Source organism: Solenopsis invicta, chromosome 3 (assembly GCF_016802725.1).
Source record: "Solenopsis invicta isolate M01_SB chromosome 3, UNIL_Sinv_3.0, whole genome shotgun sequence".
In the NCBI taxonomy this organism is placed as follows: Eukaryota; Metazoa; Arthropoda; class Insecta; order Hymenoptera; family Formicidae; genus Solenopsis; species Solenopsis invicta.
This window is the reverse complement of record NC_052666.1, coordinates 4,933,326-4,957,630: the sequence shown is the minus strand read 5'-3', so window position 1 is coordinate 4,957,630 and position 24,305 is coordinate 4,933,326. Positions and strand designations below refer to the sequence as shown.

The following is a 24,305-nucleotide window of genomic DNA, read 5'->3' as shown; positions in this document are numbered from 1 at the left end:
GGACTCCCTTACCAGTCGATCACTGCCACTTCGACCGGTATGACATCATCTACGAAGGTCTAGCCACCAAACTGTCGCCGAAAGCAAACCAAACGACCCCAACTATTTACACAGTAACAACACAAGATACGACGTTCGCTCTAGCCAAGACCACCGACTTCGACATCTGTGGATACAAGTTGACGCAGACGGAACATCCCAAGCTATTCATACTGGAAACAACGAAAGGACGCACTTTCCAAACGAGGTCTAAAATCGCGGTCGACAACCTGGACATCTTCTTGTACGTCAATTCCAAATTTGTGTACGTGGAGAAACACATTAAATCGCAACTGACGCAGCTCTACCGAGACATCATGGAGCAAAAATGTGTACTGGAAAAACAGATCTTACAAAACGCGTTGACATTAGCTAGCATCGCACCAGACGAAATAGCATACAGGGTCATGAAAGAGCCCGGTTATACGGCGGTAACCAGCGGTGAAGTTATACACATAGTCAAGTGTATCCCAGTAGAATGCAAAATCCGCCAGACGGAAAACTGCTACAACGAATTACCAGTAACGCATCGTAATACCTCACTATTCCTGCTACCAAGATCTAGAATACTATCAAAAACCGGCACGATAAGAGACTGCAACGACCTACTTCCAACGATGTACAAACTACACGGTGCGTGGTTCAGGCTCACGCCAAAACCGATAGAGGTACTTGCGCCACCCATCATACAACCACTCACTCATCCCACCTGGCATTACGCCAGCCCGTCCTCCTTGGCGACCAGTGGAATATACAGTGACGAGGACCTAGATAGGCTCAGAGCGCATATAATGTTCCCTGTGGAGAAGCCGTCCATGTTAAACACCATCGCTCGGGGAGCACTAGGCGAGACGATCCCATCTGGGAGCGTATCAATGTACAACCTATTGGACGAAGACTCACTAAATCGAATTGCAGAATCCGCCGGAGAAAGAATCTGGCATGGATTCGTTACGTTTGGGTCTGCGAGCGCAGGAATACTCGCCATCTTCATCATCGCACGCATAGTCAAACTCATAATAGACACTATAATTCACGGCTACGCGTTACACTCAATCTATGGTTGGAGCATGCACCTCCTCGGTGCTATATGGAGCTCGGTAACTCACCTGCTGATACATTTGGGCGGAAGGAAGAATCAAGCATCAGCAACCGCGCCCGAGGCTCGTCCAACACCTGAAAATGCCCCGTCCCTGACCCTTTCAATGTCCGAAGCTCGACTTCCGAAACCCCAAGGTGAGTGTGCAAAAGGTGAAAGACTAAAGCCAACCTATACCTACGCTGAGTTACGAAAATACGTGGAAAACAATTGCCACGAAACAAATGAGTCAGTGTAAAATGTCAGCATGCGCTAACATTTTAATATAAGAGGGGAGGGGTGTAACGTCCGCTGACGTCTATTATCGTTTAGCTTTGCAACATATTTTTGCATTATTACTATTCATGTTAATATTGGCATTATTAATTAATCAGCTTATAACCATTGTAGCAACCGTTTATTAATAATCACATTATAATTATGTATTATCATCATAAGCGATACTTATCATGCGATACTTACCATAAGAACCTACCATTATCATGCGATACTTACCACGCGACACTTACCATCTAAGATGTTACCACCTAAAACGTTACCATCATAAGTTACCATCAAAATAGTTACCATCTAAGATGTTACCACCTAAAACGTTACCATCATAAGTCACCATCTAAGACATTATCATCATTACCATTATCACTCCCACGCTTCGGGTGGGAGTTGCGCGCGCCGCCGGGCAACCTGGTGGGGTACCCCCACGCTTCCCGCGCGACACGAAGCCAAGCGCCGCTCCGTGCGCTGCTAGGCGAAAGTAGTTCTAGTTCCCGCGTCATCGCGATCGGTCGACTCTTAGGAGTCGCTCCGCGAATCTACTAAATCTTTACTAATTCAAAATCTTTTACTTAACATTTCTACATCCGACATTCAATCACGACTCGCGCAAAGAGTCTAGTTTAAGTAACCAATATCGCGAAGCGTATAATAAATTAGTATCAATAATTTTTAAGTCTTGTATTAGTTTAACTTTAATAATTAATAATAAATATTGTTTATCTTTTATATAACAGTGTCTTATTGTGTTAACTCCCAAATCTAATATAATTACGTTCCCTAATTCGATCCACCTTTCCGTGCGATTAAATAAAATCAATTGTTGAAACATTATTTAACAACAAGAGCATCAGCCTCAAGATCATCATCGACGCCGTCTCCATCAACCTATTACGCTAACCATTGATCAACCAGAGCTGCTGGGTACTTCTTCAATACATCACCGACTCTTTTGTTTAAACAATTAATTGGTTAGTCAAAAGATCAACCCTGTCCAAGCCGTTGCAGACAGAGAGCAGAATCATAGCCGCGCTAACCCATTTTCCGTTGGTATAGTCCAGCAAAAAGGTAAGTAACGCTTAAATAAATAATAATTGTTGCATCTCTCGTAACGTAATATTGCATGGCAACAGCGTCACCGGACGCATTTCTTACCCGCTACGCGATAGCCCGGCATTCCGGAGCGACCGTTACGGCTCTCAGCCACGAGTCATTGTAATCCGACTCTTATCTAATCTACGCGCGATAATCAGTCGCCTCGAGCAAGCTTGTGCACATATTTTGGCTCCCTATAAAATATTCACTGGAGCTTTTTAAGCACTTCAATTAGTAGTCGTTCTTACAAATTCATGAATGTTGATAAATTAAATAAATAGAATAAATAAATGGGCCCGAATAACAATCGCTTTCTTCGGGTCAGTTCTTAATAGTTAACACCTCTTCCAATTGTAACTATAAAATTCATAAGCAGTTACAATTAGCTAAATAAACAGGCATAAATAACACTTGTTTCTTACAGGTCTGCCCCGAATAATTAAGATTTTTAGTAAAACTTAAACGTGAATTTAATTATAAATTTCGATAAACCCAGTTGCTTAGTATAAATCCCCCTTATCGCGATTCCGTCCCTGCGCGCGATATATTTTGTGCGATTGACGAAACCGCGACGTGACACGCACGCACGCACGCACACATCATCCGAGGGACGTCGCATGGATATTGCGATGTCCTAATAATGTCGTATGAATGTTCTTTGGATAAAATATGCTATTAGGAACCTTTAATAATTTAATATAAAAATCATAAAACTTTACATTTCAGATTTATTTTCGGAAATTAAAAAAAAATTGAATAAATTAATGCAGAAGATCCAAGCAATCAAAAAAAATGTCATAGAAATAAAACAAAAATTTAATAATGAATTTAATAGCAAGCACAACACTACAAATTTAAATATAACAAATCGAGAATTAATAGATGGAAAAAAAATTTACATCGAAACGTTGGAGGAAATGAACAAAATGGAGATTGAGCTAGAAAATGCTAAACTTTCCCAAAAAGTTGTAAGGGCATGATAGTTTCCACATACGTTAATTTTTAAATAAGTTAAAACATTTTAATTTTTATCAAAATTATATTATTGTTACCATTATTAATATTATTACTACTATGACACAATCATTAAGGGCCAGTTTCACAATCTCCAGTTAATTTAATTGATTGATTATTAATTCTATTGGAATTGGCACTCACACTTAACTTGTCGTTAAGTAGGGAATCAATTATAGTTGGCAATGTATATCGATCGGTTAAGTTAATTCGGAGATTATGAAACTAAACATAAACTAATTATAAATATATCATTTTTAATAATAACTTTTTGTTTCAAGGTACAACTTTTTGTCAGATTGGCGGCGATTGTATCAAAAACATTACTCGCAACGTTCTATTTCAATTACTGTCTAACGAAATTGCAGCAGAGTTGGAAAGAGATTAGAGAGAAGAAAGGTTTCAAGGATTTGAACCTGACAAAACTAATTCGAAGTAAATTATAAAACTGTGTGTTGCGTATACGTTTGCTTTATGTATTATTATAATCAAATTTGTTACTCGAAATAAAAGGAATTGAACGGGTTTCTTAACCGACTCGTTCGTTCAGGCTCGAACATGTTAAAACCTGCACGGGCAGTTAGGCAATCCGCGTCTTCACATCCACACACACGCGCATACACACGGACATTCTCCGAGCCAAAAGAACGACCAACCAGAATGCGGCTGCCAGGATGAGCACACGATTCGCTGGAAGTAAAGGAGTGGAATCATCACGACCCTGGAAAGGTATATATATCTATCGCTCATCGATCGAAAGGCTTCATTCTCAATTTCGGCTGGCAATCGCGTAATCGTTGGAACAATTAACAATACACTGCGCCGTTACCGTCAAGCAAAATATAAAAACGAGAATGCGTTGCGTTACGAATACCGTCAGTGAATAAGTGTCCTCTCGGAAATACGCGAAGACGTGCACGGACCAACTTGAGACCATGCTGAGAAACAGTAAAAGTAGCATATAAGAGCCGATTCAAAGCCTGCTGCAACGAGGGGGGGTGAGGTGTGCGGGGGGAACTGTTGGTGAGGGGAACTAGGTATGAATCATACACGTGCTTGCACCGTTTATCAGTTTTGATAAACAAGGGCAGTGTACCGGCCAATGTTTATCAAAACAGGATGCTTTGTCGGTGGCGGCATACCTCAGCACGTGATAACCGCCGTTGGGGGAGAGAGAGGGGGGGAGAGAAACCCTCGGTGTCCGACCCTGAACCGACCCGCGAATTTCTTGGACGCGCGCGGGCCTAACGCCGCCGCGCAGAAAAAATAATAATTAAAAAAAAATAAATAAAAAAATTTACCGGTGTTCCGCTTAATTGTCGCTGCCTGCCACGTCCACCGCTCGCCTGCAACTGCTGCCCGCCGCCGCTCGCCGCCACCCACCACTACCCCACCACCACCATCACCATCCCCCCCCTCTTCCGCCACTATTACTATTACTATTGTTATTGTTCTGCCCATCCCCGGCTTCCTCGTCCGCGGCTTCCACGTCCGAGGCTTCCACGTCCACGGCTTCCTCGTCCACGGCTTCCTCGTCCACGGCTTCCTCGTCCTCGTCCACGGCTTCCTCGTCCTCGTCTGCGGCCTCTCCATCCGCGGAATCCCCGTCCTCGAGGGGAAGAGGATAGAAAAGATATTGGATTGTCATCCTCCACTACTTCCACCATTTCCACTCCTTCCTCCATCTCTACATCTACCGCCTCCACTTCCTCGTCCTCCTCCTCCTCCTCCTCTTCTTGCACCACATTTTCTACCCGGATCTGTTAGGATTTTTCCGTATCCTCTGCCAAGATGCGTCGGGATATGTCCCAAAACATCATTACAATAAATGATGGGAGGAAGGTAAAAATGTTAAATAAATTTACAGTATATATACAGGGTGTTTCAGACCACCCGTACACCCCTTTTCTCTTCGCAGGATTAGGACAAGAAAAGTTCCGGGACGGCGAAATATCTCGAAAACTAAGCATTTTAGGAAAAAGTGTTTCAGACAAAAGTTGTAGGGTTTAAAAGATCTATTTACTGATCTTATCAGTTTGACCTTGGATGGCGTCGCCAAGGTCAGATCGAAATTACATTAACTTTTTTAAATGAAACACCTAACTTTTTATTGCATATTCTTGTAGCTTATCTCGAGACCTTTCCAAAACATTACAAGAAAGTTTATTTTCGTTGAGTACTTTCCGAGTTGTGAGGCTTGAAAGCTACAGTGTACTGTAGTGTGGGTCCAGCCACTCTTGCCTTAACTGGCCGGACACACGCCACACTTGCCTTAATTGGCCGGACACACGCCACACTTGCCTTAACTAGCCGGACCCACACGCCACTCTTGCCTTAACTGGCTGGACCCACACTACAGTACACTGTAGCTTTCAAGCCTCACAACTCGGAAAGTACTCAACGAAAATAAACTTTCTTGTAATGTTTTGGAAAGGTCTTGAGATAAGCTACAAGAATATGCAATAAAAAGTTAGGTGTTCTATTTAAAAAAGTTAATGTAATTTCGATCTGACCTTGGCGACGCCATCCAAGGTCAAACTGATAAGATCAGTAAATAGATCTTTTTAAACCCTACAACTTTTGTCTGAAACACTTTTTCCTAAAATGCTTAGTTTTCGAGATATTTCGCCGTCCCGGAACTTTTCTCGCACCTTGTATATATATGCATGTACGTATGCAAATACATTGATTTTTTTTCACATTCTTAATTTGACGTTATTAATCGCGGTTCAATCGTGTGAAATTAATAAAAAAATAGAATAAGCGAATATTAATTCTAATAGCGAGCGTAGTCACGGCGTATGCTTAGCCCTATCCTTTGACCATAATAGTATACTATAGATAAGCTTCAAAAAATGTAAATACACGATGCGATGGAAAACGCTCTCGCTCGGCCCTTTGTTACTCAGTCTTGATCGTGCCCTCGCTTCATTCACATCGGGAGTGATTAGTAAGTTAAAAAAAAAAATGAATTCGGAACTCTGCAACAGACTCGAGTTGATGCAGGATTACCTGCACAGAGTTCTGTGTCTTCTCCCCGTCCACACATTGGACAGGATTATTGCTGCCGCGGAATCCGTCCTTCACAGACATCTTCCTCCTCAAGAGGAAGATCCTGTGCCTCCTGGCTCACTGTCTGCCATCATGGGCTAAGATGGGGCACCGACGGGGTGGTTCCGTATCGGAAAGCGAGACAAGTGATTATAACTGCAGTATTGGGTAATGAAAATCCTGACAACAAGGAGATTGTATACGTCAAAGGACACGAGAAACGAGAATGGCTGGGAGAATTGATTCTGGACAGCCAGCGAGAATACGCATACATCGAGAGCCTGGATGTGGATTACGAAGACGTTGATAATCTGAATAATCTAGATGATGCTAATACTTTTCAATGTGGGCAACACCGTACGAATAAACATTGTGCTTTACAAAATGTATTCAAACTTTACAATTGGTGGACACAATTGCAAAAATAAACATATGTAATATACGAGATACATTTTTTTTCCCCCTCCATTACATCTACGTTTCTCCAACGTTTTTTTCATGTTTCTCACGTTTAGTTTAACGTTTTTCATGTTTAGATTAACATTTTTTCATGTTTCACGTTTCATGTACGTCATGTTTCATGTACGTAATGTTTCACGTTTCATGTACAACGTTGCCAGACCGCGAAAACGTGTCGTGACACGTTCGAGCGATAACGATGATGATGAAATTGTTTGATAGAGGGGAAAAGTATCCCCCACTCCTTTGCAGAAGCTTTAATCCTCCTACAAATGTCGCAATTTATAATCAGTTTTGAATCAGTCGCTCGTTTGAACGGTTCTGAGACAACGCATCTCTCTCTCGGTATAAACAATGGCAAACTATTACGTTCCAATCCAGACTGAAACGTGCGAGAGATCGTAAGTATCTTTATATTTAAATTACGTTTTATACATTTTTTGTACGTTTTACTTATCTCTCCGTTTTTTTCAGCACGTCTTTGGAATCGCGGTATACGCCGCGTATTTTGGGTAGAAGGTTTGCGCTAACATCAACTTCCTACAAATGGATTGATGTAGCGATCAACGTTGGATCTGTTTCCTGCTCGCTCGGCGATACACGCGGCAACCGGATCGTTCTACCTTATAAAACGTGGAGAGCTCTGTTAGATAAACGTGCGGATTTCGAGCGATTCGTCCAGTCAACCGAAGCACCATCGTTACCGATTCATGACCTTACCGTGCAACTCGTGAAACTGCGCGATGAAAATATTGTTAAATTATCGTTGCGCGATGCTTGTATTTACCTAAAACCTGCAACTATGTTATTTATATTCAACCTGGAACATTGTATCGAGCACATGTATTATACGCTGCATCAAAGCATTGCAACTGCGACTGAGAAATTTAAACATTTTGTAACATTTTTGCGTCAAAATTTTGCCATGAACAAACCAGACGCGACAGAATTATTGCGCAAATTTTACGATAAGAGTTCGCAAATTGAGTGTGAATTAATAGCTTACGCTATTGATACTATTGTGAACGAAGCATTACATGAACAATAAAAAAAGGATTTTAAAAGTCTTTAAAATGTATTTGAAAATCTATCCTTATCCATTGTTTCCTATTTTCTTAGTAAATAATATGCGAGATAGTAGACATTAAGGAGGCGCGCGAAAGAAACAAGCGTGGCGAGGTGGGGGAGACTAAAAGCGCAAGCACACGCTTCACCATGTACGAGAAAATTGAGCGAGCGAGCACTATAGAAGAGTTTCTTTCTTTGAAAGTTTACATTAGTAATCGGGGGATACTTCAGTTGTTTATATGACGTAGATTTTTGAAGAGGAGGAACTGCATAGACCTCTGCTTGCAGTCAGTCAGTCGTGAGACAGTCTTCTTGTGAAAAAGACTAAAAAAACAGTATTCAGTTTTTCGAAAAAATGGAAACATTATTTCACGTAATTCGAGTTACGTATCCGGCGGATGCGGTAAGTTCTTTTCATCTTTTTAAACCCTGACATTTTTGAAAAAATATATACATATGTTTTTACATTTTTAATATTTTTTTTTCAGAGATTGATGGTACATAATGAGGAGCAACTCGTTGTGCCGATAAGGCACTTATTAGAATTAAGGATTACCAGCCCCCACCCCGTAAGTTTTATTATTTATATCAATTTTAAATTACTATTTTATGTGTACAATTGTAATATTAAATGTTTTTTCCTGTTTTTGTTTCAGAACATCTCTCGAGACCAAATTGAGATAGCAGGATTCATCAATATATCCGATGCGATATATCGGCGCTGGTACCGTCAGTGGGACCAGTGGTTTAATGAAAGAGAGTGGGTCCGCAACGAGTGGGACCTGGAGGATCAATGGGACCTTCAAATATTATTCGAAGAGCGGGTCTACCAGGAGGAGATCTGGTGAAAAAAATTATTATAGAATTTTTTAATACAAAAAATTTTTTTCTGTTTTTGTGTAAAATTTTTCAAAATACAAATATAAATTTTAATTTATGTACCAATTTTTTTTCTCCTATCACTTATTCACCTTTCCTTCAATCCCCTCATTAAAAAATTATCGTGAAAACAGCGATAGCGGCAGGGCCGTGCTGGGTAGGGGGGATGGGTCGCATACGACGAGCGAACGCGCTATAGAAGCGAGTGGATGGAAAAAGTGAGCGAGCGAGCGAGCGAGCGCGTGAAAGAAACAAGCGTGGCAAGGTGGGGGAGACTAAACGCGCAAGCATGCCCGTTACCGCGTACGGGAAAATCGAGCGAGCGAGCAAGCGAGCGAGGGACGGAGAGAGCGAATGCGTAAGCGCCAGCGGGTGGCAGCAGCGGTGGATGGTGGTGGTGCCAGCGGCGGCGGCGGCGGATCGCCCCAGCGGACCCCGCGTTAGACAGCGCGCATCCCCTCCACGCACGCGGCGGCGGCGGCGGCGGCGGATCGTCCCAGCGGACCCCGCGTTAGACAGCGCGCATCCCCTCCACGCACGCGGCGGCGGCGGCGGCGGGCCCCGCGGAAATAGCCGCGCACACCCCACAAAATATTCGCCATCGTATCGCTTATCCCCCTCGTGATGACAGACATTTCCGATTTCAAAGTACAGTCATACACACCTCCTCGCGGTGTGATTTATTATGTTTATGTAAACAGAGTGACAAGTACATGGTCCATGTTTACATTAAATGGTCAGTTGCCTCCACGCGACACATTTCAAAGGTATCGGTCAAGAACATGATCCTCGAATCGTTATCACTCTGTTTACTTAAACATTGATTACGAAGAACTACCGGTTAGGTTCGTACACGTGTCCCCGATTTAATCCCCCCTCGCCCCGCCTCGGTCGCGTAACATCGTCTCCGGTTAGACCCCCCGTGAGACCCGAAATATTCTCCCCTTCCCCGCACGCGGCACATTTCAAAGGTGTCAAATTTATTTAAACATCGGCCAAGAACATGGTCCTCGAATCGTTATCACTGTTTATATAAACATTGATTACGCAAAACTACCGGTTAGGTTTACACGTGTGACCCCGTTTTAAGCCCCCCTCCCCCTCCCCACCCGGTTTGGTCCACCCGCGGGACCTTATCGCCGGTTAGGTCCCCCCGCGCGACCCGTAATATTCCTCCCCTTCCCCGCACCCCCCTGAGATCCCTGGGTTTGAACCGGCCTATACATTCTACTGATGTATAATAACCATATTAATCAAATTGACGGTAACATATACATTGATTATAAAAGCTGAAAAACATTATTTAATTAAATGCATAATTACATAAGCACATTCGTATATAATTGCATAAAAATATGTTATGTAATAAAAAAAAGATAAGTGTATCAATCTTTATACCAATTATTATGATATTAAATATACATATGAAAAAGATATTCATTTTTAGATCAATCATAGAAAAAATATGTGATATTTTGTCTCTTGTAATAGAGATATTATTGCTTATTTTGAAAATTTTATATTACATCTGCGAGAATATATACAGAGTAATCATTCCAAGAAAGAAGAAAAGCGTAACTGGTGAAATCGTTTTGGTGCGTATAAAATTTTAATATAAATACAATTACATAAAAAAAAGATAAATTAAAAAAAAAAAAAATTATTTTCATCATTAATGTAAGATTATCGAAAATCATTGAGAAAAGTTGCCGATCACTTTCCTACACCATATCATTTTGTTGTGGGATTATACTTTTTACACAAAAACTGAAAATAAAATCTTGAAAACATAAATACAAACTAGAAAATATAAATCTTCTATCAATTGTAATAGGAGTTTTTATAATATCATATCAAATTTTGCAATAATTAATTAAGATAAGCAAAAATGAGTGCAAACCAAACTAATAGGCAATAAGGTTATGTGATAATAACGCGTATTAATTGTAACACCCACGAATTCTCCCAAATAGGCTGCGTTTGAAAATATCATCCGAGTGCCTCCATCTTTATTTTTTTTTGTTTAATATTTTGTGAATAATCAGAATAAAATAATACATGTTGATATTCGGCTGATGTTTTGGAACGCAGTCACAAGCTGCACAAAACGCGGTCATGAACGCGATATAAAAACCTTTCACTTTGATATAAATAATTCTTGTCGACTTGTACAAATATACCTTATGCTGTTTCACAAAATGCATCATGTGGCACGATAATTTAAAGATTAAGTCAAGTTATTAATTTAATAGATAGATCTCAATGCTGTGCATTTTGGGCGGATTCCGATAGCGCACGGGACTGATAGCACACCGCCACTCACAGTGGGCGATGCCTAGAGTTTTTCCGTTGGTTGGGTTAGATAAGTCAAGATGATTGATTGGTGGGCTATCGCACCGTGCGATATTGGATCCCGTCCGTGCATTTTATTCTTGTATGATTTTTACTATTTTGTAATCTGTTTCATCGATATCAATTTACGCTGCATCTCGATTTTATGTTTATAATTAAAACCGCATTATAAAAAAATAAATACTTCATTAAAATCACCAAAAATGTACACACTGTTGTTTAAAGTATAAAATTTGTAAAAAAATCGTGGAAATTTTGTTCGCGATTTTAAAGAATTTGTTTTTAACAAGTTAAAATAAAAACAACGGATATTTGATTGGGTTTTTACTTTCGCAATTATCTAAGCAGATAATTTAACGATTTTAATAACATAATTTTTAAGTTACAAATATTTAAGTTACAAATAAAACAAAAATATCATTATAATACTTCTTAAATGGGAAGCATTTTGGTATATTATAATATATGAATCAGATAATAGAAAATTTGCGTGCACTCAAGGATAACATATCACACAGAAAAATAACAAAAAATAAACATAAGAACTTGTATTATAGATTTTAAACTAAAGTCTAATAATTTTTATTTTATTAACGCACAGATAACAGGTGCAGGTCATGGTTTCGGAAAAGAATTAGCGATTGGTTATGCTTTGTTAGGAGCAACAGTGGTATGTTGGGATATCAATAAAGAAACCAACAATAAGACGATGAGTGATATTAAGAAGATGGGAATAGACTCTGTTTATGCGTATCGGTAAATTGATGCTATTTTTAATAAAGCTCGATAATTTAAAAAGATAAACTCGATGAAATGTATATATATTCGCGTAAATGTCTATTGATTAAAATTTTGTAACGTTTTACAGATGCGATATAGCAGACAGAGAAGAAGTTTTTAGAATAGCTGAGAAAGTAAAAAAAGAAGTGGGCGACGTTACTATATTGGTCAATAATGCCGGTATAGGGTTTAGTAAATCATTTCTAAATCATAATCCCGATGAAATTACCCGACTCACAAACATCAATTTGTTAGCACATTATTGGGCAAGTATCTAACAGAGAAATAGACTCGAGAGTTCCTTTCCCATTTTGATAACCTTTGGATGTGTTGTTTGAATTTATTGTTTTGCATGTATTGTAAAAAAAAATTGAAAAAACATACGTATTTTTCTATAAGTGTTCTTACGCGCATTAAGAAAAAGAAATATCTTGTAAAAAAAATTTTGTATTTCTTAGCATGCAGCATCGAAATAATAAGAGAAATGTTAAAGTCAGCGAGAATGACACATGGATTCATTTTTTTGTAAGAAATACACGTCATAAAACTATGAAATATTATATAATAACCGTTAACGCAACTACGTTAACGCAACTCAGATACGATATTTATGATAAATATTCATAAATATTTATTTTTAATTAATAAATATTTATTATTCATTCATAATTAATTTATAAATATTTATTATTATTATCATTAGCTATTTTTCTTATTATTAATTGTATTTATTATTATTTATCTCTTTTATATTATGTAGTCATTCTACACATATCTTGCATATATGGAAGAAAAAAAATAAAATTATTATTCATCATTATTAAAATATAGTCTAAAAGTTATTTTACACATATTTCATAAATGTTTTATGATATTTATAATAAATTTTTATAATTTGAGCAAGAGATCAGGAAAATATTTATGAAATATTTGATAATATATTTTTTAAACGTTCATATAATTATCATAAATATTTTGTAAATCTTTTATAAATATTATATGCTGAGTGATATCATGTTTGGAAATAAATACAAATTGTATTAGTGTGTCGCTCGCAATTAAAATATACTGTCTAAATGTCAATCAGTGAAATTTTACTGAATTGTAGTTCAATTCTTATAACTGTAATCATGAGTGACTAGTCAGTATCTTTCAGTAATTTCAAATAAAAAAGAAATACTTTTATTGAGACGGGAATCAGTATCATTGACAAACAATGTCATTTCACTGATAGTTGTAAGTATAACATTAAAATCAAATTATTCACTGTAATTTCGTGAGTAATACACTGCTTCGAATTTAAAGAGTATGATTTTGACGAATATATAATTTTTGCAAATCGTTATTCACAAAAGGATAATTCTTTCAGACGTTGAAAGCATTTTTACCAAGGATGATTGAAAAGAATTACGGTCACATTGTGGCACTCTCATCAATAGGACTCATTGGTGCTCCTTATGGAACGATTTACTGTCCTTCAAAATTTGCAGTCAAAGGTAATTTATTTAATAATTATAATGTTATACAAATATAAATAAATATCCAATATTATTTAGTCAATGATAAATTATCTATATGAATAAAGATGAATATATGTACATGCACGCGCGCACACATGCATGCACACGTCCTTATACAAGTATATGTAATGTATACATATAATTTTATTTATGTAGATGTATATATTACACATAAATTTAATGACACACTGATAGTGTAAAGATGTACATGTAATTATAAAAAATACTCTTTTAATATATTCTAATATATATTTTTTCTATCCGTATCACAGGATTAATGGAAGCTATTTCTGAGGAATTACGTACACTGAGTAACGGAAAATCCTCTATTAAGTTCACTACAATTTATCCTGCTCTAGTGCTTACTGGAATTGTTAAAAAACGAAAACTTAGGTAAAATTACAATGATATATCATTATAACAAATTTTGCAGTATAAAGACCATTCTATATAAGACATGGAACGTGGGTCGCAAATACAACAGCAACATAAAAGCGTATATCGTCATTGACGCTTCTTAAGAGACTATCGCATTTGTGATCTAGAAAATGCAATATGCGTTCTGTGTTTTAGATGTTATGTAGAATACACACCCGCACTTCATTTCTTTTACGTAATGTCACAAATTAAAATTTGATTGTAATATTTTAATAGGCTTGTTATGCATGTAGACTATTTATACACCATTATTTAATTAATAAGATATGTATAATATTTATGAGTGGCAATGGAGTGGATTAAATGTTATTTAATTATATGTATAGGTTTCCATGGTTTGGAAGTTATAAACCACGGAAAGCAGCTTCATTAATAATTGATGCGCAAAGACGAAATTACGAAAATAAAAGTCTACCTTGGTTTTGGTTACCAATAATGAAGATAGGAAGGTACATAAAAATAAAAATTTAATCATAACGTAGACACACAATATATTTTTAGATGTGCGATAATAAGCCGCAGAACAATTCACTAAACATAGATACAAAGACAGATAATATAAAATACCCATTTTTAAATTAACATTATTTTATATCAGCGTTATCGGACAAAACTTACTGCTCATTACATGTAGCATGTTTTGCAACAAATATAATTTCCAGTAAGTGAATACAATTTTTTGTATTCACTCACTGAAAGTTGCAGTTATTGCAAAACAGTGTGTGTGAAGCTGGCACATCATTTGGTGGAAAATCACTAAACATTGACGGTTCTGAGTTTATTTTCAATAGTTCTACAGTTCCTGATAGATAAAACAAATAGTTCTGGCCTTTAAAGCGAAAAAAACGCATAGGACAAAGTGAGGTGCCAGGTTCACGCAGCACCTCAGTTTGTCCTACGACATTTTCCAGACCGAATTCTTGTAGGATTTTAAAAGATCTATAGTTCTAGATGAGTTCTAGAAAGAGTTCCAGCGTTTAACATAATTTATTTATTTTTTTTTTTAATTATTATAAAACATTTATGTTATAATATTATATAATAGAGTTCTGTGTACGGAAAAAATATTTTTCCTACAGTTCTCAACATATTAAAGCGCGTTCCGAAGAGTTCCGGACGATTCCGATATTAGTTAATTAACAAAAAATTAATAACTCCCGAAAAAGTCGATTTTCCGCACATATAGGTGAGGTGCTGGACTTTTCCGAGGAGTTCTGTGTACGAAAAAATATTTTTCCTACAGTTCTCAACATATTAAAGCGCGTTCCGAAGAGTTCCGGGCGATTCCGATATTAGTTAATTAACAAAAAATTAATAACTCCCGAAAAAGCCGATTTTCCGCACATATAGGTGAGGTGCTGGACTTTTTCGAAGAGTTCTGTGTACGAAAAAATATTTTTCCTACAGTTCTCAACATACCAAAACGCGTTCCGAAGAGTTCCGGGCGATTCCGATATTAGTTAATTAACAAAAAATTAATAACTCCCAGTAGGAAAAATATTTTTTCGTACACAGAACTCTTCGAAAAAGTCCAGCACCTTACCTATATGTGCGGAAAATCGACTTTTTCGGGAGTTATTAATTTTTTGTTAATTAACTAATTTCGGAATCGCCCGGAACTCTTCGGAACGCGCTTTAATATGTTGAGAACTGTAGGAAAAATATTTTTTCGTACACGGAACTCTATTATATAATATTATAACATAAATGTTTTATAATTTTTTTTTTTAATAAATAAACTATGTTAAACGCTGGAACTCTTTCTAGAACTCATCTAGAACTATAGATCTTTTAAAATCCTACAAGAATTCGGTCTGGAAAATGTCGTAGGACAAACTGAGGTGCTGCGTGAACCTGGCACCTCACTTTGTCCTATGCGTTTTTTTCGCTTTAAAGGCCAGAACTATTTGTTTTATCTATCAGGAACTGTAGAACTATTGAAAATAAACTCAGAACTGTCAATGTTTAGTGATTTTCCACCAAATGATGTGCCAGCTTCACACACACCTGCTGTATTGCCCTTTATTTCCAACATAGAAGTACACAACAAATAATTTGTGACGAGTGTCACCAAAAAGTACTCCCCCGTGACTTACTTAGTGTTACGACAGGGTCTCGCGACATTACGTACATTTAGCTTCGTCTACACAGTTTTTTAAACGCTCTCAATCTTGCAACGGATTTATCACTCCTCAACCGAGTCCCGACTGTCTGTCCTATCTGCCACGTCTTGCACGACTTTCTAGCGTATCTGCGAGACTCCAACAATAGACCTTAATAACGACAAAGCTATAGTCGTTATAGCTCAAACCCGAAACTTCCCAGTAGGAGAGTTAATCAAAGAAATCTAACTAAAATCAACCATGGAAACTAGAAGAAAGAGTAGAAATCCCGGAGGCTCCGAGGGAGTGGGATCTCACAAGAACCCTTTGCAAAAATTGTCTACTGAGGAATACAAACTAGAGAGAATAGAAAAATCCGTTAACAAGAAGTAAAAGTGAATAAATGCGCAAACAAACGCAATATGTTAAGAACTCGACCAACTAGAGATCGCGGGAGCTCAATTAGAACGCGAACGCAAAAAGTTTAATCGAAACATGTTAGCTCGCGAGAAAAAAGTCGCTGCAAAGGAATGCGAATTAGAACAGAAATTATCGGAACCCGACGCAATCCATTTCGAATCATCCATGCGTATCATCTCTCAAGAACCGCCCAATACACCCCACGTTAATTACGCAAAGCATATTCTCCGCCTTCCGGTGGCGGGTACAATGGAGGAGGTAACGGCGGCGAACCTTCGCCACCCAAAGTATCGTTCCACAAAGCAACAGAAGCCGTGTCTTATTATGACGGCTACAATATCCCGCTCGCCCAATTCACGCGTGCTTATCGCCGCGCACATGAGATTATACCAGCTTCAGCTGAGAGGAATCTCACTAAACTCCTCATTAATAAACTGACCGAAAGAGCATACTATGCGGTCGAGGGCGAGCCGTGCGATACGGTGATAGAATTAATAGACCTTTTAATAGGGGCATTTGGATCGCTCAAAACCCTGGATCAGTACTGCGGAGAATTAAGTACAGTTTTCCTCCGATCAAATGAACATGTTTTTGACTACATCAGCCGGGTAAAAGATATTCGAACGGCTATACTAGACGCCAAACGACGCGATAAAAAAGGACTCAATCCCCGTTTCGTGGCAGAAATAAACGACCTCACCGCGCACGCTCATTCTTTGAGGCTTGGTTTCTTGAGTACTGTTTACAAATCAGCCCAGAAACACCACAGCGACATACAGACGTATTTACGGGCGCCAAGGCAATAGCCAAACGACAAGAACTCGATCGCCAACGATATGAAACGCGATATCGAGATAGTCATCTGCCGGTTTATTCGACTCCGCAACGGCGAGATCACACGGGTTACCGCGTATCAGACCACCCATTATAGCGCGAATCACGTCCTAATCAACGAGAACCGGCACCCCAAACATATGATCCCCGCTATCATAACCAACAAAGCGATACGCCCTATAACGCTTATAGTCATCCGCCGTTTCGCCCATACGACTCGCATCAACGCGACAATTCCGAGAGACGACCCAACTCCTATTATCAGACAGACTATCCGCGCTCAAATACACAAAAAGAGTCGACACTCCAAGGATACGCGTTTAGCAAACAACGTGAGGCACAGTCGAGCGACAAAATATGTCGTTATTGTAAAGGCATCGACCATGAGATCCATGAATGTTGCACACAACAATACAACAACGCACGCCGCAAACAAAAATCGGGAAATGTGGCCGGTTCGTCGGGACAACGAGATACGATTCCAACGAACGACAGGAGATAAACTCGCCCTATGATTATGATCGAGGCACAGAAGACTCACAAAGCAAGCAATCCAGAACCGCGGTGCTAAATCCCATTATCTTACCGGATGTACCCACCGTAACCCTTTCCGCCACCTCCAAAAGACCAATTTCATGATCGATACCAGGGCAGCGCCTAATGTCATAAAAAGGCCAAGTGTACACCCGAACATGAAAATAAGAGACCCTGTCCTCCTTAGCGGAATTACTAGCGGTCGCGTCAAAACTCTCGAGTGTATCAAATTGATGGTCATGGGTCACCCCGTTACACTTTACATGGTACCCGACAACTTCCCTATCGCAGGAAGAAATCCTAGGATCCGACTTCCTGCGCGATGCCTCTAACATCAATCTCATCGAGCGTCATTTAAAGTGGCGTGGAAACAAAATCCCCTTCTCATCCTGTGAGTGTAGTAATCCCAGTAAGATCTCAAGCCACGTTTTACCTCAGGGTAAACAATCCTCATATCAAAGTCGGGTACGTTCCCAGAATCCGTGTGCGACGGTGTTTACTTAGGAGACGCCGTCACAAATCGAAATGGTAAAGCTTATATCCAGGTTTTAAATACAAACGAAGTAGACCGGGAACTTATCGTTCCTAGTATTGAATTACAGGAGACAGACTCAGTATCCGATAACTGCCCTGAAAGCTATACGCCAGGGACCGTCATAAATATAATCCAACGAGATAAGGCCCAACGATCGGGACAAATTTAACAACTCCTAAGGTTAAAACATCTAAACGACGACAAAGACATGTGGACAAACTACTAAATAAACACTCTGACCTTTTTCAACTTTCTGACAAAGAACTGACATTCACTAACGCTATTAAGCACAAAATAGTTACTACAGACGACCAACATGTAAACGTAAAACAATACCGCTCACAAACAAGAGATTAATAGGCAAATAGACGATATGTTAAATAAAAAAATTAAAAACCTCCACATTCCCTTATAACTCCCCCCTTTGGGTCGTGCCTAAAAAGGCTGACTCTAAAAGAAAATAAACGCTGGCGGTTAGTCATCGATTTCCGATCGCTGAATGAAAAGACTCGGAGACGATTACCCGTTGCCCAACATAATCGATATTCTAGACCAGTTGGGCAGCGCTAAATATTTTAGCGTCTTTGATCTAGCGTTTGTGTTTCACCAGATCCTTATGCCTGCCAACGACGCAATCAACACGGCTTTTTCCACCCCATTTGGGCACTACGAATTCGAACGTATACCATTTGGGCTGAAGAACGCCCCAGCCACCTTCCAGCGATTGATGGACAAAGTCCTAAGTGGCTTATACGGCACAGAACTCTTCGTTTACTTTGACAATATTGTAATCTATTCGAGCAGCCTAACAGAGCATGCACACAAATTCAATAAATCAGCCGATAGATTACGCGCCGCGAACCTGAGACTCCAACTAGATAAGTGCGAGTTTCTCAGAAAAGAAGTAAACTATTTAAGGCATGTGATAGGAGAGGCTGGAGTTAAACCTGACCTCGGTAAAATCGAAGCCGTAAAGAACTTCCCGCAACCTAAAAACGCAAAGAACGTGAAACAATTATTAATAAGGCGGCGGTAATATCCTGGACCTAGCAGGATATTACCGCCGCTTTATTAATAATTTCTCAAAAGCAGCCAAACCCACGACCTTGCTTAAGAAAGACGAGCCGTTCTTGTAGCAGGAGTCTCAGAAAAATGCATTCACAGACCTTAGAAATCAGTTATGTACGGATCCGCTTCTACAACATCTCGATTTTACACAACCGTTCCTCTTGACGACAGACGCATCCGGCCATGCCATAGACGGAATATTGAGCCAGGGCGAGGTTGGAAAAGACAGACCGATAGCCTATGCGTCAAGACTTTTAAATATGTGGAGTAAAACTATTTGATCATAGAAAAGGAATACCTTGCTATTATATATTGTGTAAATCATTTTAGACCGTATCTTTACGGCAGCAATTTCACTATACTAACCAATCATAAGCCACTAGAGTGGCTCCACTTTGTAAAGAACCCGATGTCCAAATTAATCCGCTGGCGACTTAAGCTCGCCGAATACAATTATAAAATCACGTATAAAGCAGAAAAAACAAACTGTAACGCAGACGCCCTATCCCACAATTTTGCTGAGTCCTCAGAAGTTACGTCATGTGACCCTACGAGTGTATTTTCATTGGCAACCAACGTCTCGAGCGATGACGATATATTCGACCCACCCACTCTGCGTAGCATCGGCAAAGCGCAAAGCATATCTCGAAACACAAGCAAATTATCTTCTAAAAAAGTACCTCTTAGCTCTAGCTCTTCTGCAAATAAACTTAATAGTGCTGATGGTGAAGACAACGACGCTGCAACGCCGCGACAAATATCAGATAAAATAACATCCGACACAACACTTGATAAGGATAGAGAAGCGAAGCCAATTCCCAGTAGACCCGCCACGGACAAATGCGATAGCGATACAGGCAAGGCGCTCAGGATACCCGGCGTAAATAAACGTGTCAGATATAATGACACTCCAAACGATATTCCATTGCGCCATGACACCGCCGAACCTATGCAAAGCGGCACTTCAAACTCAAATAAACAAATCGAAACGTTCCCAGACGTTATGAGACTCGACTCTAACTCTTTCCCCGATAACGAGACTGACAGCGAGAGTGAGAGCAGTAGTAACGACGATATTTTTGACACACCAAACGAACCATACGTCTTCAATCCCAAAAAATCGAATTAGATTTAACGCCACACGCGATAATATGATAACCCGTAAGGACAATTTAGGGGTTTTCATCACCCAAGACGGTGAAGCTTGTGATAAGGGAGCTAAAGCCCTAGCCGAGGCCGGGCTCCTACCTAAAATAGCAAACGTCATGTTGACCCGTGCTCGCCCTATTTCTTATGAAAATAAGAATATAATATTAATTGTAATAAAAAATAAAGTATCTAAAATAATAGAAAAACAAATATTGAACAAAGCTGTGCATTCCCTCCTTGACGTCCTTAGGAAATTAAATCTACAGATGCTCTCGATATGCGAAAGCAACATCAAGCAACGTCCCGTGGGAAAGCGTACGTAAATTGATCCACAGAATACTAGATAATACCGGCGTTAGCATAACCGTATGCCAAAATGAAATAACAATACCGTCTCTAGAAGCTAGGGAAACAATTATAAGCGAAAATCATGTGTCCGCCATCGGGGACCATAAAAGTGTCACTAAGATTTATTGACTTATCTGTGGAAAATATTTCTGGCTGTGCATGAAAGCAGATATACAAACGCATATTCAACGTTGCCGAAATTGCCAGTTGAAAAAATTAATTCGCAAAAAGACCCGGCAGCCTTTGGTATTAACAGATACCCCCGACGCCGAGTTCAATAAAGTCTCCATGGATATCATGGGACCACTTCCTATGTCACACAACGGCAGTTCTTACATTCTTACTATTCAAGATCTGCTTAGCAAGTATTCACTGGCAATTCCGTTACAACGAGTTGGCGCCATAGACGTGGCGAATGCTTTCATCAATGAGTTTATCAGCATTTACGGTGCCCCTAAGGCATTACTTACTGACCAAGGGTCTCATTTCTTGAATCAATTGATGAAAGCAGTCGCTAGAAAGTTCAAAATTTCCAAGTATACAACCACGGCATACAAACCACAAGCTAACGGCTCAATTGAGCATTCCTACCACGTCCTGTGGGAATACTTCAAACAGACTCTTACAAATAAAAAAGATTGGGACAGGTATTTAAAGCTATGTTTTTCCTACAATACAAGTGTGCGCAAGGACACACTGTATATTCCCCATAAACTAGTGTTTGGAAAAGGTATTGTCACAGGATATCTTTAACGATAGTTACATCGGTTATCTCGCTAAATTATACAATAGGATAAGAAACACACAAAACGCCGCGCGGAACAATCTCGAGCGGGCAAAATGTCGAGCCAAAAGATACTATGACCAAAAGGTAAACCCACTCGAGTTTGAAGAAGGAGATAGCGTATACTTGTTAAAAGAGCCTACACATAAATTAGGGGATCAGTATACGGGCCCCTATAAAATAACCAAAATCTTAAACAACAATATTATGATAAGACTAAGTAATAAAAGACTAAGTAATAAAGTAACAAAGACGGTGCACGCCGACAAATTGAAGAAAGCTCCTACCCCCCTTCAACCTCGTAAAGATCTACACACACAATCGCCAGACAACGCAGCCAAGAGTGTCGCATCAGACAACAGCGAATAAGCATGTTCTTCCCGCTGATTCTCGCAATGCTCCCTTTCGCATCGTGCCTTGTCGGCTACGATTGCGAAGGAGAAGGCTTCAACGTAACAACAATATCACTTCTCGATATGAGGGAATGCGACACCAATAACCTCGAACCGGAGAAGGAAGAAACTTATATCCAATTAATGCAGCTATCAGACTTCGATCAAACTCCAGCCATATAATGCAGGCTAGAAGTGGATAGGACAATCACTTATTGTGGAGGAATGTATTCACATTCCTCCATAACGGTAGGCAAGAATACCTACAAAAGATCGGGAAACAGACATGTAGAAGACTTTACGAGTTTGGCTCGTTCCGCATCGCCAATGACATGGTCGACGGAATAATAAGAAATGCAACTAACCTGAGAACCGTAACACTAGCCGGATCGGCTACTGCGGACGCGTCATGTGAAGGCGCCCAACACACTGACGGATATGGAAACTGGAGAAACGTAGTGGTCCAAGCCATATTAAGGATTACCCTAAAAACTTTCGAGGTCGCAAATTAAGAGATCCACTGGTCAAGCCATAATGCCATCAGGGGTACAATATAAATTATCACATAGATACTGCATAGACGCCAAAGGGTCAGAGACGTACTGGTCCCCCTGCCAATTGACCACTGACACTTTTACGATATAATATACAAAGGTCTCGCCACAAAACTAACACTTAAAGCCAACCAATCTGCTCCGACTATACACACCGTAAGAACCCAGGACACCACGCTTGCCTACATCAAGACCTCAGACTTCGACATCTGCGGATATAAACTCACACAAACAGAACAACCAAAATTGTGTATTCTGGAAACTACAAAAGGACGGACCTTCCGGACAAAAGCAAAAATCGCTCTTGATTAGACCTAACCTAACCTTGATATTGTCCTTTACATAAATTCAAAGTTTGTCTACGTGGAGAAGCACATCAAGACAAAACTTACCCAGCTGTACAAGGACATCATGGAGCAGAAGTGTGCGCTCGAAAGGCAAATATTACAAAACGCGCTAACCCTGGCTAGCGTAGCACTAGACAAAATGGCATATCGGATAATGAAAGAGCCCGGATACACCGCAGTGACCAATGGCGAGGTAATCTATATAGTAAGATGCGTCCCCATGGAATGCAAGATCCGCTATACGGATCACTGTTATAACAAGCTACCTGTTTCACACCGCAATACATCGCTTTTCCTCCTCCCACGTTTAAGGATACTTGCTAAAACCGAAACTATAAAAGATTGCAGCAACTTATTACCAGCCATGTACAAAATTCACGGAGGTTGGTTCCGGCTTACACCCAAACTAATAAAGGTATTAGCACTGCCAATTATCCAGTCACTGACACATCCCAAGTGGTATTACAGCAGCCCAGCATCACTAGCAACAAGCGGTACCTACAACAATGACAACTTGGAGAGACTCCGATCCCACATAATGTTTCCGGTGGAAAAACCATCGATATTAAATACAATCGCCCGAGGAGCCCTGGGTGAAACCATCCCTTCAGGCAGCATCTCGATGCTCAATCTGTTAGATAAAGACTCGCTCAACAAAATAGCCGAGTCCGCCGGAGCAAAAGCCTGAAAAGGTTTCGTAACATTTGGATCTACAAATGCAAGAGTGCTTGCAATTTTCATCATTATACGAGTAGTAAAATTAATAATCAATACGCTGATTCATGGCTACCCGCTGCATTAAGTATACGGCTGGAGCATGCACCTGCAGTTTGGAGTTCGGTGACCCACCTGCTGATACATCTTGGAAGTAAACCAAAGGATGGACCATCGGCACCCGAAGATGCTCCGCCCCGAACCCCTCCGTCGACAGAAGCTCCCTAAAGAGCATACCCCCTTAAAGAGTTTTAACACTTTTCAGAAACCCTGTATATATAATGCATAATTCATTACATAATTATGACTTTAAAAAAATGTTTTTTGTTCAGATGATTTAAAAATTGCCAAGAAAAAAGCTAATAAAGCTAAAATTATTAATAAACTTTCCTCTCATAATGAAAAATTTAAAAAGAAACGGATACCAAAAAAGCAAAGAGATAGCAAAACTCTACGT

The 24,305-nt window shown here is 39.5% G+C and overlaps 1 protein-coding gene across 1 annotated transcript; it reads left to right on the top strand.

Annotated features, from left to right (window-relative positions):
* The first annotated feature begins 10,386 nt into the window (after positions 1–10,386).
* Positions 10,387–14,603, top strand: LOC113006089 (short-chain dehydrogenase/reductase family 16C member 6-like). The gene is made up of 6 exons (XM_039447278.1): positions 10,387–10,572; positions 11,931–12,085; positions 12,198–12,375; positions 13,479–13,605; positions 13,902–14,022; positions 14,394–14,603. Exons 1-6 carry the CDS (start codon positions 10,402–10,404, stop codon positions 14,536–14,538), a joined length of 897 nt encoding a protein of 298 aa, XP_039303212.1. The 5' UTR covers positions 10,387–10,401; the 3' UTR covers positions 14,539–14,603.
* The last annotated feature ends 9,702 nt before the right edge of the window (positions 14,604–24,305 follow it).

Bases quoted from the DNA above. Each gene is read 5' to 3' on its own strand.
- LOC113006089 (XM_039447278.1), top strand. From the start codon at position 10,402: ATGAAAAAGATATTCATTTTTAGATCAATCATAGAAAAAATATGTGAT. The intron at 12,086-12,197 runs GTAAATTGATGC...AACGTTTTACAG, and splicing joins GACTCTGTTTATGCGTATCG to ATGCGATATAGCAGACAGAG. The intron at 14,023-14,393 runs GTAAAATTACAA...TTATATGTATAG, and splicing joins GTTAAAAAACGAAAACTTAG to GTTTCCATGGTTTGGAAGTT.